Below are 14,576 nucleotides of genomic sequence, written 5' to 3'. Positions count from 1 at the left end.
ACCTCCATGCCTCGTCGCTTCCCGTGGGCATGAGCAGCTCTCCCCATCTAAATGTCTCCCATCGCCCACCCCAAACTCCTACTCCTCTGCCTGGGAAACTCCTACCCACCCTTCAAGACCCAGTTTGAAGGTCACCTCCTTCAAGAAGCCTTCTCAAACCTCTCGCAGAGGGAAGCATGTTATGCTTGTTCGTACTTCAAGAACGAGGCTCATCTCGTCGCCCTAATGTCCTGCTCACCATCCTTCTCTCTTGGGAGGGCAGAGCCCCTGTTCTACAACCTCTAACTTCTTGGCTCCTGGCCCAGAGATGGCGCTCAGCAGCTAAGTGGTGGTCATTGGTCAGGCAGGAGCTGATGAAGAGTTGAGGGGGGAGTGAGGAGGGAGTTCAGACCCCTGGGAGCGGGTGAGGGCCACGAAACGCCAGGCCCTGAAAACCACGGGTGCATAGCCCACACGGCCCCCTGGCCCCATATGGATCCCTTAGGTAATGTCTGTTTAATGTCCACCTTCCTCACTACACTGTAAGCGTCATGGGACCACAAACATTCACCACTCTGTTCCTGGCACCCCAAAGTGGATGGCCTCTTGAATTTCTTGAAGGAACGAGTGAATGATCACACGACGGGCTCCCTGACCAGCAATGTAAGTCGTTAGTCTGAACCCACAATGGGGAGCAACCTCTCATTTCGTTGCCCACACTTACCCCTCCCCGTGAAAGCAACCGGCCGGCAGCCTGGCGTTCTTGTTGGCAAATGTGGGTCGGCTCTCCTGACCGTGCCCATCCTCTGCCGGTGACTGCCCTCCACCCACACAGCCTGTGGGGTTTTGTGCTGCGAGCAACGCTCCAGAGGGCAAACTTCCTATCGTCAGGGTCACCCGATGACGGGAACGACTCCAGCACCGCTCAGGACTGGGAGCAAGCAGCCGAGAGGATCAAAGATCAGGGACACTCTGGCCACATATTCCAGAAGGTTCCTCAGGGGTCAGCTGCCAAACCCCACCCAAAGCAGAAACGATGGTGATGTCGATGACAGTAATCACAGACCTGGCCACCACATGCTGAGTACTTATGTGTCGGGCACTATGCTGGACGCTTCACACACATTCCCTTGTTTGTGGTCACTTTACTGTGCATTTAACAGATGAAGACATGGGGGCACCTGGGTGGCTCAGTTGGTTAAGCGTCCGACTTCGGCTCGGGTCATGATCTCGCGGTCCGTGAGTTCGAGCCCCGCGTTGGGCTCTGTGCTGACCGCTCAGAGCCTGGAGCCTGTTTCAGATTCTGTGTCTCCCTCTCTCTCTGACCCTCCCCCGTTCATGCTCTGTCTCTGTCTCAAAAAATAAATAAACGTTAAAAAAAAAAATAAAAAAAAAACAAAAACAGATGAAGACAGTGACATCTGAGAGATGAAATGACTTGTCCAAGCTCACACAGCCAGGGGCTGGGGATCTGACTGCATTTAACCCTCCTCCGTGTCCCCCCCCCACCCCCCCGACAGGCGGCCCTCTATGACAGTGAACTGGCCACCACGTAAGAATGAAAGTTCTCTCTTGAGTCACTCGGAGGCGTCAGAGAGCTCTTCCCCGACCTTCAGAGCTCAAATCTGCCTGGGCACGTGCTCTACTAGAAGCTCCTCTCCCGGCCCTTTGGAGCCTCCCAGAACAGCTCCACTCCTTTTCCCCACGAGGACCTTCTCTGTCACCTCCCTCCCAGAGGACAACACAAGTCAAAGAGCCTCTCCTTTCCTCCATGTATCTGAGCAACTCCATTAAAAGTTTTCCCAATTAAAGATCCCAGAAGGAATCCAATACCCAGGCAGCAGGGTCTGCAATATTCCTCACTAATTGGATCCCTGTGGACACCCCCTACCCAATAATCCACAGACGACAGTGCCCCCCCGCCCAAGACCCAGAGGACAAATGGTCTCAGTCCCCTCCCCCCCCCCACCAAACGGCCTCAGGTGCCACTGCCTGTGACTTCCCCAGGACAAGGCACAAAGAAAGGGGCCTGCCAGAGCCCCTCCCTTAGCGGGACCCAGCCTCCATTCGGCTGGGACACCTGCACGCCAAGAGATTTCTTTTTTATTATTATTATTTTGATGTTTTATTTATTTTTTAGAGAGAGTGTGAATGGGGGAGGGGCAGAGAGAGGGGGGACAGAGCACCTGAAGCAGGCTTTGCGCTGACAGTAGAGAGCCCAATGTGGGGCTCGAACTCATGAACCAAACCGCAAGATCATGACCTGAGCCGAAGTCAGACACTCAACTGACTGAGCTACCCAAGGCCCCCCCGCCAAGGGATTTCTCAATGCACATCTCTCAGGCTAAACTCTTTGGCTGGTGGCGACACCCCGGTCCCCAATTCCGCAGCTGAATAATAATAATAATAATAATAATAATAATAATACGACTATCAACCAGGGTTGTGAATAAAAATGTGTTTTTCTCCTTAAATCTCTCTAGCCGTTGACAAATGTCTAAATGTGTTCCCCACAAGCATATTTTTATTCTAACGAGCTAATTCGAACTATAGTTTAAATAAATTCTCCCAGAACGATACCATATGACTAACAGCGCTCAGAGGCAGAACTACTGGAGACTCTGCCGTAGTTGAGCAGAGACTTCCAACCCGCTACCTTCCCACACAAGCGCGCCCCACTAGGAAACTGGGCCACGATGCCAGTGCTCACCTCCAAACCCGTAACACGACCGAGGGCAGCCTATGTGCACGGTGTCTAGAAATACAGAAAACAAAGAACTGGATGCAACCGACTGAGCCACCCAGGCGCCCCTGCCTGTGTTGGCTGAGACATGTCACAGGATTTATCCAGCGTGTGTGTGTGTGTGTGTGTGTGTGTGTGTGTGTTAATTGCCTCACAACTGAAGCAGGGAATAGAACGTCCTTCCAGTATATATGTCCCTGCCAGCCCTCTCGCCAAGGGAATTCTCCAAAGGAGGGGCCGCGGTGCCCACCAGACAAAGGGCTTTGAAGCACCGTGCTTTCTGCTCACGGAGAAACTTCCTGTCCAGGTCTGCAAGCGGAATCACTCTGCCCTGATATTTCCAAACAAGCAGAAATAGTTTGAGCAGCTGGGTCCTCGTCCACCAACCACCCTTAGCAACAACGATGAATTCTTGATGTTCTCACCAAGATTCACTAAGGAGCAGTGACTCACCCAAAATTACGCAGCCACTGCAAATTACCCGATGTTAATTGTGATCCTGGTTTCTCTACCATTTCTTTCCTTTGGTAATTCATTTAGAGCAACCGATTGCTTGAAGGAATTGTCAAAATGTGTTTTTTTTTTTTTTAATACGCTGCCTTGTTCTACAGAGGATTTAAGCGAGTTTACAAAGATGTATAAAATTTAGCAAAACGACAAATTACAAGTAGGTGTGGATTTAAAAGATGACATATATTTGGGGCACCTGGGTGGCTCAGTGGGCTGAGTGTCCGACTTCAGCTCACGTCATGACCTCACAACGGTTCGTGAGTTTAAGCCCCGCGTCGGGCTCTGTGCTGACAGCTCAGAGCCTGGAGCCTGCTTTGGATTCGGTGTCCCCCTCTCTCTCTGCCCCACCCCTGCTTGTGCTCTGTCTCTCTCTTTCCAAAATGAATAAACATATAAAAAGTTAAAAAAAAAGAGAGATGATGTATATTTATAGTCACCGTCATGAAAAGATGTCCACTCAAGGTATTTTAAGTTGAAAAACTTATGTTACAAAACAGATGTAGATGATTCCATTTCGTTAAAAATACATTTGTTCTAGGTAGACCTACATCTAGACACAGAGACACACGTATATGCAGAGAAATCTGCAAAGACAGACATCTGATTGCCCAGGGAGGCTATCCCTGAGACGTGGGATGACAAGTAATTTTCACTTCCTTCTTCATGCTGTTATTTTTTAGTATGAACGTGCAACATTTTTATAATTAGGGGAAGAAAAGCAAAGCTATTTTCATTTTGTTAAAAAAAAAAAAAGAGAGAGAGAAGAGCAAAGGAAGGGGCATCCGACAGAACAAGGAATAAAGGTAACGGACGAGGGCTGGTAAGTCTGCCAAGGGTGACCGCACATTTAACTCTAGTTCCCCGGGAGCCATTACAGAAAAGAAACCCACTATTGACACAAGTCATGAAGTCCACTTGACAAGAACAAACCACCTGCTTTGCTCTGAGTCTGTTTCCAGCAAGAATGATGGCACGTCCCCCAAAGTGAAGGTCAACCCAAAGAGTAGTCATTCATTGCTATTCATTCATGCATGCATGCATGCATTCATTCCATACACACCTAGTTAGTGCCTACTCCATTGCATATTCTTCCAACTCTGACACGGAATGTGACACTAAGGGCTGCCTACGTACGTGAGGACGGTGATCATCAATGCTAACAGCGCCCTGGTAGTCCCTGTAGCATATGGGGGCATCTGTCCTACATGTCCCAAATAGGCGGGCACTGCCTCTGACACCCTTTGCGTTACAACATTTCGTTGAAACACACACATAAAGCTGGTACTTCTACACGTGGCTTTACCTCCGATTCGGAAATACAATCTCTGTTAAGGGCAGGAGTGACCTAGTAGGTCTGCTCATCCTGAATCTCCCAACAGACCCTCCCAATAAATGCCTTACAGACGAACAGATCGAGTGAACCTTAGTAAAGTGAAGTTTAGAAAGCCCAAGACAGAACCAAGAAAGACAAGTTCCTTCAACAGATCTGAGAGACCGTATCTGTTTTTGTCAACATGAACCCAAAAGCAAAGTTCATACTCTGCGGGAGGAATGGAAAATTACACGAGAAGGAATGAACATCAAAGGAAAGCTACCCAGTATCGGTTACCGAAAGGAGGCCCAAGGTATTAGATCACCGCGATTGTTATCGCGCGGTGCAACGTAATCTTGGCCGGACAAAATAAAGGAGTGTAAACCAAAGCCTGACAGGACTACAGTCGGTCTTGTTTGTAAACACTGACAAAATCAGCCAAGAGTCACAACAGCAGGCAAGCTGGCTTTTCTGTTACCTTTTGCAGGCGAGTAAAAAGATAATTTATAACCCCAATACTCGGATGACAGCTGACAGCCTGAAAATTAACCCAAGTCATAATAAAAGCTAAATGGCTTGCTTTAGCATTAAAAGAAAATTGCATCCAAATGTGATTTCTTTCTCTCTTGGCCCTTGTAACCCTCAATTAAGCAAGCCATATAAAAGGTGATCCCAAAATTATCACAGCTCCCAGGCCAGCATCCAAGCAAGGCTGCCCACCATATTCAAGCATTAACGCCATCAAAAAAGTACCGGGGCCTACAAGGGGCCTGTCACTATGCCAGGTGTTAGGAGACACAGGTGACAAAGGTAAGCCCCTACCCTTGTGGGATGCCAGCAAGGAGGACAGATTGTAAATAAGTTAAAAAAAAAAAAAAGAAAGAAAAAAAAAGCCCACACGATTGGAGGCGCGCTGTGGTGAGTAATCGCAGACAAATAGGTGTGGCTGTGTTCGCAAGGAACGGCAGGGGTGGGAAAGGCTCTGCAGGTGACCCTGATGTGGGAATCTGAAGCATGAGGAGGAAGGTATTTGCAGAGCTAGGACAAGAACCTCCCAGGCAGAGGGAAGAGCAAGTTCAAAGAGGGCTCCCCCACGCCCCCACCCCCGAGCAGGGCAAGAGAAGAAATGAAGCTCACGTTAGCAGAAGGCAGTGAGGGATGGACAGGGGACACTAGAGATGAGGCACAAGCCATCCCCCTGTGGCTGCAGGGTGTGCGAGGTGACCTGATCCGATTTGCAATTTTTAAAGCCAGCTACTTGGGCCCCCGTATGGAGAATGGACTGGAGATACCCAGAGTGGGAGCTGGTCCAGGAAAGAGGCAATGGTGGCCAGGACCAGTGTGGGGGCTATGACCATGGGGACAGGTGGACACCAGACAGTATCCCAGAAGTAGAACCACGGGGCCCACTGACAGCGTGGACGTGGAAGGTAAGGGAGAGAAGCAAGGATGATTCTTAGCAAGCGGGTGGACGGAGGGGCCACTGACTGGGATGGAGAAGATAAAGGGAAGGTCAGAACTGGAAGGGGCATCAGGAACTCGTTCATGGACAAGAGTTGGAGGCCCCCAGAAGGGCTGTGTTGGAAATAAAAACGTGGGAGTCACCAGCAGGGGTGGGTGGATAACGTTACCTAGGAAGGGAGTGTTGACCGCACAGAGGAAGCAGGTCCGATCCGTAAGCGGGCCATCATTCAGAGGTCAGACAGAGGTGCAAGACTGGACAGGAGCAGAAAAGCTCTGGGGAGCAGAAAAGCAGGGGAATGTGGCGGCCAGAAGCTGGCTGGAGGGGGGTGGGGCAGTTGTTGGGGGGGGGCGGGGGAGGGAACGGCCAAGAGGCTAAGGCAAGGGCACAGGCTAGCAGCCACCGCACAGTCGGGGTGGCACTGCAGGGTGTGGAGGGTAATCAAATGGTAGGCGAAGAAAGCCAGTGGACGCAGTGGCTTTGGGACAGATGTTTTCTGGGGAAGGGAAGCAAAGAAGCAGGAGAGAGATGCAAAATGACAGAAGCTATGGTGGTGCTCTCCAACATGGCGGCCACCACCATATGTGGCCATTTCGATGGAAATTAAATTACAAACTCAGGCCCTCGGTCACACTAGCCACGTTTCAAGTGCCCTAGAGCCACAGGTGGCTGGGGCCGGCCAAATTGGGCCATGCAGACACAGCACTTTTCCATCACTGTGGAAAGTTCTACTGGACGGCCCTGAACCAAAGCATGTTTGTATACTGATGGGAAAGAGCCTGGGCGGAGGGATGTGGAAGAACAGAGCAACGTTGCCTGACGAGGTGAGAGGGGGACAGGGTGGTGGGACAAGTGGGTGAAACAGGTGGGAGGCAAGACACGGGGCCACAGGGAGATGAGACTCTCCTTGGTCCGTGGCTCCTGTTTTGTTCGCCGAGGGAGGCAAGGTGTGGCGGGGAGGGGACAGACAGAGGTCTGAGGAGGAGAGAGAGTGTGCCAACAGCTGCCTCGGGAGTCAAAACACAACCTTACTGGGGAAACCACACACAACGCAGAACACTTCACAGAAGAGAAGCGGAAACAGTGAGTGTCTGAAAGAGGACAAGCATCTGAAGTGGGAGAAGTAAACTCAGATTTTTTTTTTTTTTTTCTCTTAAGTCTGGGCCACGTCTACACCGTGGAGCCGTGACAGGGCTACGGGGAGGGCCGCGATGAGGTTCTCTACTGGCTGCCCTTTCCTCCTTCCCCTCGTCCTACTCCACTCTCGGAAAGGATGACATTGGTTCTATTTTGGGTGAAAATAGCTCCCTCCACCCTCCTCTGCCTGAACTGCTTATCCAGCCTTAACTCCATTTCAATTTACTGCCCTGGTTTGTCTGCACACCTCAATTACGGAAGAAGCGCGTATATTAAAACTGGCAGAAGCAGGCAGGACTTGCAGACTGGCCCTCGCCTACACGAAGGGAGTAACAGCCACGTACCGAACGATGGTAGAACTCCGTGAAAGCCACACTCCATTTTCACAAGATTCCCCCAAGCCACTCCTCCCCGATGCTCCACAAACAAAAATTATCTTGACATTTTCTTTCAGCTTTTATGAGTAAACACTTTCATTTCCACAGAACTATTTGATCTCAGCCAACAGAGTTCCAACGTTTGTTTCTGGATCACGCAAGTGTGTTGAGTCGGTTTTGTGTTGTCTGGGGGAGGGAGGGAGAGAGTTAAAATGATCAGACCCCTTTTATCTTCTATCTGGAGACCTACATTTGCCAACTCCTTTTTCCCCATCAATTTCTTTTCTTTTTTTTTTTTTTTTAAATATGAAATCTGAGAGCCTCAAAGATTCCCACTGCACAGAGAGCGGCCTTTTCATAATCTACCAAGAGGTCACTGGAAATGTTACAGAAAACCCGCTTCCCAGCCGGCGTGCCTCTGGTAAAATCACCCCCAGTTTCTCCGTGTGGGAAATCTCCTGGACTGACGCCAACGTCTCAGGCGAATCTCTAGGCCCCTCTCGCCACCCCCCCCCACCCCCCACCCCCACCCCGCCCTGCTCATGGAGCTCTGGAGAGCCCTCACACTGCACCCAAACTCCTCTTGGCCTGCCTCTGGGTCCTCCAGACCCCACAGGTGAAGTTGGCCGGGAAAGAGGACTCCAGAAACGGCCTGGAGAAAGGCGCAATGGAGCCGCTGACCCACGGGAGCTAGGTCAGGCCACCAGGACCATGTCGCCCCTTCCACTCCTCCCCGATCCCACAGAGAAAACCAACATCTCCAGACGCACCCAGCAGCGGTCTGGGGGTCCCGAGAAGGGCTGTCTGGAGGGCGCTGAGCACACAGCAGGAGGCAGAGACGCGGAAACTCTGGTTCCCTGACCCCCAGCGCCAGCCCCACGCCCCCTGGCAGGCTGTGACTTCCCCTCTGCGGAGGCACCAAATGTCCCTCCCTCCACAAACGCCCGTCGGCTGCCCCCCCTGGGGGCAGTCGCCCGACCACCGAGGGCGTCAGTTTCCTCATCTGTAAATCGGGCTACATAACTGTTCCCTGAAAACGGACGGCCCCTCACCGCCGTGTGCTCCCATGGAGCGAGCAGATGCAAGGAGTTAATCGTGTTATTAGCACGGTGGCTCCCTGACTCACAGCGCCTACTGCTCACGGAGACGCCAAGGAGAAATCAATCCTGCTTTTTCAAATTACTTTATATACTCACAAGCATTAGTCACTCCGACAGAGTATTTCAACTTCTCCCCCTGAGCCTCTTACTCCGTCGTGTCCGAGGCCGGAGCCTCAGCCCGGCTCCTTCCGCACTCCCTCACCCGCATCCCGCTCCAAGCAGAGTCCGAACCCACTATTCCTACGCCGGGGGGGTCAGGATTACTCGGTCTGCTCCCCTTCCAGGAAAACTTCTATTTCCATTCGGCTTGTCACGAACCCCGCGCGCTCGCACACACAGGCCCCGGAGTTGACCGCGCGCCCGGGGCCGGCTCGGAGGCGGAGGGCCACCGCGCGGGGGCCCCAAGTCCGCGCCCCGGCCGGGCCGCCCCTGCCGGGGACCCGCGCGCGCGCGAGGCGGAGGGCGCGGGGTCAACGGCCCCCCACCCCCGGCCGGCCGCGCGCCCGTCCCCCTCCCCCCGGACCCCCTGACGCGCGGAGAGGGCGCCGGCCCCCCGGGGGCTCCCTCACCCCATCTCCGGCGCTGCTCCGGCGGCCGCTCCGACGGGCCCTCTGGCGCTCGCTCTCCGCGCGCTCCGCAGCCGCTCCCCGCGCCGCACATGCGGCGGCCCGTGCGCGCCCGGCTCAGCCCCGGCGCCGCTCCATGCCGCGGGGCTGCGCGGCTGCCGCTGCCGCTGCCGCCGCCGCCGCCGCCGCCTGGCGCGGGCGGGCGGGGGCTGGGCCGGCGGGGGCTGGGCGGCCGCGCTCGGGCCCCGCCCCGTCCCGCCCCGCTCCCCGCGCCGGCTCCTTACGTAACCTCGGGGGGCCCCCCGGCCGCGGCGCCGGGCAGAGGGCGGGGGGCGTCCCCCGGCGCCGCCGCGCGCTCCCCGCCCGCCTCCCGGGAGCCCCCCCTTCCCTCGGCGAGCGGCGTGGGCGCGCCCCGGGCGCTCGGCGCAGTGCCCGCAGCGAGCATCCCGCCGGTCCGACCCAGAGCCCCGCTCGCAGCCGGAGGGACTTTGGGGCCACCCTGCGATTGCGGATGAGGGAACTGAGGCCGCGGGAGGGGAAGTGAGTTGCGCAAGGTCACGTATTCAGATCAGAGCTCCGATCTCCAGAATCAGAGATGGGCACGGCCACGCCCCTCCTGGAAGCCCACCTTGGCGTTGCCGTCCATTGCCAGGCTGGGTGGCTCAGGGTACCCGCTGCCATGAAATTCCGGAAAGCCAACGTGGAGGGGAGGATCCGGCACCTGCAGCAGGTGTTCTGGGCTCTTCCCAGCGTGAAGGTGGGACAGGGCTTCCAATTACAGTGTAATAGCTTTTAAGGAGGCTTAGTTAAGCTTGGTTTTATTCTTAGAGCAAGGGAAATGGAGATGGCAAAAGAGGAATTTAAAGACGAGCAGTCTCTTAATCCCCTTTCCACACATCGTGTCCTGATTCCCTACTAAAGGCTGGCACTGGGACTAAGCTAACCTCCATCCCCTGAGGGCCTCCCACCAGATCATCTTCTGCTGAGAACACACTGCCCACATAAGCCTGCCATCTGAGGACAGCGGGGGGGGGGGGGGGGGGGGGGGTGTGAGGGGGGAGTAAAGGAACAAGCATATGAAGTAGGGTCACCATCTCAAATCTACCCTCACCTCTTCTGGGACCACAACTTTACCTGCTAACTCCCCAAGTCTCCTCAGGGTGCACCCCACCCCCTGTAATTCATACTGTGGTCAGTAATTTTTCTCAATCACAAATCTGATCATATCACTCTTCTTAAAATCCTTCACTGGCTTCCTTTTCACTGTCCTTGGAATAAAGACCAAGACACTAAACATGCCTATAAGGCCCTGCCCCATTTTGCCTCTCCAGCCTTTTCTCTCTCATTATCCTTTCTGCCCTTAGCCAACTGGCCATCCTCCTTTCAGCCTCAGGACCTTTGCACATGCTATTATGGCCATCTGGGAAGATTTTCTCCTCTCCTGTCTCTGTCGCCCCTAGTTAATTCCTACTCATTCTTCAGATCTCAGTTAAACTGTCACTTCTCTGTGGAAACTTTACTTAATGCCCTAGACAAACTGAACACCCATCCTTTTTCTTTATTGCACTTATTATTTGTAATAAATATTTGTGAAATTATCAGTTTAATATCTGTTCTCCCAGGCACATCTGCAAACTCTATGAAGCCATATCTTTTTGCTCATCGTTGTATCTCCAGTGCTCAGAGCTGTGCCTGAAAGTCCTCCGTGAATACCTGTTGAATGAATGAATTAGCATAAGCCAGGCCACAGACACACAAAATTTGCCAGAGTCTGTAAGCACAAGTGAGTCTGTTTAAAGCCAGGGCTGGTACTTGGTCCGGGAGGAAACGAATCTCTCACTCTATCACGAGCTGAATTCCAAAGATCGGCTGGGGGGTGGGGGGGGGGGGTGGGATGAGGGGGATGGGGGTGGGGTTGCCCTCAGCAGCGTCAAAGGGAGAAGTCAGCATAGGGGAATGAATGGCAGAGGTCAGCTTAGCTGGGGTCGGAGCATCAGAAGACAGATTCACGGCGCGGTGGGGCCAAGCAGTCTCCCAAATCCTGAAGAAGACTTTCTTTTTGTTCCGCTGATGGGAAGGGCACACCCACATTACCCCGGGGAGATGCAGTGAGGCAAGACAGGTGGGGCTGCTGAATCACTTGGGCTGCTTCCCACAGACAGTGGGAAGCAGGGCACTGCTGGAGGTGTGAGCCCACGTGAGGCTAAACACTCCATGAGTAGGGGCATCTGGGTGGCTCAGTTGGTTGAGGGTCCAACGCTTGAGGTCAGCTCAGGTCCTGATCTCAGTGTCATGAGTTCAAGCCCCGCATTGGGCATGGAACCTACTAAAATAAAATTAAAGATATAAATAAAGACCCCATGAGTAAAATGCCCATCTCTCTGGACAAAGGCACTTGCTACAGGGTGAGGGGCGGGGGGGAAGAGGAAACGTGTGGATCAGACAAGATCTGGAAACAGCTGCCCCTCCTTTCCACCAGCTTTGAGAGGCCACCCCGTGGGGACCTGCGAGGAGTGCCTTCCCCCCTCTCCTTCAGCCCCCAACTCCAGGCCCAGATTGGATGCTGCCTCTTGGGAACCTTCTGAGGTCCCCAGAGCCGTGTGTAAGCTTCCTGGGGTGGCCCCCAGCAGGAGCACTTTGTCATTGTGGGATCTGCCTGAGCGTGGGGCCCCTCAGGGTCCCTACCAGTGCCTCCTGCTTCATCAGAATCAATAGTCACCCCTTTTCTGTGAAAAATCTCCCAGCAACATGCTCTGTGCAGCCCCAGTTGTCGAGGAAAAGGATTGAGCAAGTCTCTTCAGCAAGAGGCCTGATGTGAAGAAGGGGGGAGAGAGACTCCTTGCCGGCTGGAGGCTGAGACGAGGCCAGGAGACTCGAGTGTCCTTTTAGGCTGAGCATGAGGAGCCAGGGAGGGGGCACGAGACTCCAGCCCCAGGCAGAGGTGTGAGCCTTAGAGAGGAGAAGAGGGTCTAGGGAAGAAAGCTGATGGCGGTTGAGGTTCCATTCTGCTCAGACAACCAAGGACACCTACTGAACACGCACGAGCGAGGGAAGGTGCGGGGAAGCCAGCTGTGGAACGTGAGCCTTGGGAGAGTCAAAGGATCAGAGTCAGTGGATCCAGAGTTGGGAGTGGGCGGCGCGGAGATGCCCCCGGAAGTCTGGGAAGCCAAACCTTGACCGGCACAGACTCGGGCACCGGGGACTCCCGCCAGTCCGTGTGGCAGCAGAGGCTTCCAGAATCTGACCACCAGGCACGGACAGTCCGTCCGAGAAGGTTTTGCACTCTCCCCAGGGCAGATGAGACAACCGTGGGTGGCTCACCAGAGAGCTATAGGTGCAGAGGGCTGAGGAAGTAAGGAAACACACCCTTCCTCTGTGTTGCCTACAAACCCCCCCAAGCTTCCTTGGCAGAAAAGCACTTTGCACCCTCTGAGCCTGAGAGGGTGACGTTCCACGGCTCTGGCCTCCCGTCTGTCAGGTGCCAGCTCCTGGAGAGATGGCTGGCTGTGGTCTGGGGCAGGGGAAATACAAGATGTGCTAGAACGTGTTGGTGCACCAGGAAGTCAGGAAGGCTCAAAAGACAAAAGGATGGAGGCATGTTAGAGGGACACAGGAAAGAGCTTCCGATGGCCAGAGTTGGAACGATTTGAACAATAAAATAAAGGACCCTGTATAGGACTATAACGCAACATAAGAAATGAATATACATGAGTCCATATTTAAAGAAATTGTTCAATAAGTGGAAAAGAGGCAAATCCTCCGTACAGAAGAATTCCAAATAAGATATGGAGATACTTCCCTTCCAAGAGGTAGAGTTCAACACCCCCCACTCCCCCACTCCCTGAGAGTAGGTCTTAGTGATTTGCCTCTAAAGAATAGAGTATGGGGGTGGGGTGGGCGCCTGGGTGGCTCAGTCGGTTAAGTATCTGACTCTTGACTTCAGCTCCTGTCATGATCTCAGTTTGTGAGTTGGAGCCCTGCGTTGGGGCTCTGGGCTGTCACCTGCTTGGGATTCGTTCTCTCTCCCTATCTCTCTGCTCCTCCCCTGTTCATGATCTCTCTCTCTCTCTCTCTCTCTCTCTCTCTCTCTCTCAAAATAGGTAAGTAAATTTTAAACAAACAGGAATAAAGTATGGACGGGGAAAGTGGTAACTTTACAGTGGAGAAACCACTTTCTTGACCAAGTGGTGCAGGTTAACATCACCAGTGATGAGCCACTTTGGTATCACGTGCCCTCTGATGGGGTGTTGAGGAGGCGTGTACTTCCCCTGTGTGATGTTTCTTCCCCTACACCCATCGCCCCAGTCGGATCATGAGAAACACGCCAGACAAATCCACAACGAGGAACATTCTACATAATACCTGACCAGTGCTCCTCCATCAAGGTCATGATAAACAAAGACTGAGAGACTGTCACAGAGCAGAGGAGACCCAGGAGACAAGACGACTGAATGCATACGAGATCCTAGATTCGGTCCTGGAAGAGAAAGAAGAAAAACTAAAATCTGGAGTTCGGTTACTGACAAGGCACTCGTCGGTTCCTCGTGGCACACGCCCCGTGGCGACGTAAGACCCTGACAACGGGGGACACTCAGGTGAGAGGCACCCAAGGACCTCGGCACTGTCTTTGCTGCTTTTCTGTAAATCTAAAACTGGTCCAGAATGAAAACGTTTATTGAATAAGAAAGCAGCCCTGGGAGTCTCCCGCAGACCAAAGCCTGCGTGCCGTCTCGCCACCGGCCGTGCGTGAGAGGTGCGCAAGCAGAGCTCATAAAATGGAAACACGACTTCTGTATATGTATGGAAGTTACACAGAACAATTCTTACCCCCTCACCTGCAAAGCGTTCACCGTTTTCCCTTCTGTTCTATTTTGAAAAGCAGCGCTGTTCACAACTGACCACGCTGATTTCAAAAACCTGCAATCTATATATATTTCTCTTTCAACAGCAAGATTAGGTTTACTGTGTACATGTATATGGTGCTATATATTGCTGATGCAGGGACCTCAAACATTTTGTTTTCTTCTGACCACGAAAGGTCAGCTCTTGACGTAGGAAACAAACGTTTCATTAAAGCCATTAATTAAATGGATATCTACCAGGTGTTACACAACCACTAGATTATGTTTGTGGAGACCATATAGTAACATAGAAAAACACGTATTCTTTCTGCAAATACTGATCACCTACCGTGTCTCTGATGCTGAGCTGGACATGAGGGAGAATGTAAGTGCTCAGCCAAAGAGACACAGTCCTTCTGTCGCGGAACTAGAACATCGAGTGGAAGACATATGACAAATAATCACACAACATAAGCTGTGATCTGTGTGAATAAAAGAGTCCTAATTTAGGTTGAGAAGCGTGGGTAGGAATGGCCTCTTTGGAGGGGC

The 14,576-nt window shown here is 53.0% G+C and overlaps 1 protein-coding gene across 3 annotated transcripts in view; it reads right to left on the bottom strand.

Moving 5' to 3' along the window:
* The window catches only part of HOMER2 (homer scaffold protein 2), a 96,174-nt gene extending 82,516 nt beyond the window's left edge, over window positions 1-13,658 (bottom strand). For 2 of the 3 annotated variants that reach the window (XM_027068189.2, XM_027068190.2), the window contains exon 1: window positions 13,549-13,658. In XM_027068189.2, the coding sequence (XP_026923990.1) occupies window positions 13,549-13,643 (95 nt within the window). In that variant the 5' untranslated portion in view covers window positions 13,644-13,658. Of the gene's footprint in view, window positions 1-9,189; window positions 9,376-13,548 lie in introns of those variants that run through there. The other variant, XM_053223487.1, reaches the window with a different exon arrangement.
* Between the last annotated feature and the right edge of the window lie 918 nt (window positions 13,659-14,576).

This window comes from Acinonyx jubatus, chromosome B3, assembly GCF_027475565.1.
Source record: "Acinonyx jubatus isolate Ajub_Pintada_27869175 chromosome B3, VMU_Ajub_asm_v1.0, whole genome shotgun sequence".
Classification (NCBI taxonomy): domain Eukaryota; kingdom Metazoa; phylum Chordata; class Mammalia; order Carnivora; family Felidae; genus Acinonyx; species Acinonyx jubatus.
The sequence above is the reverse complement of the archived record's forward strand: the minus strand, read 5'-3'. Positions and strand labels throughout refer to the sequence as shown.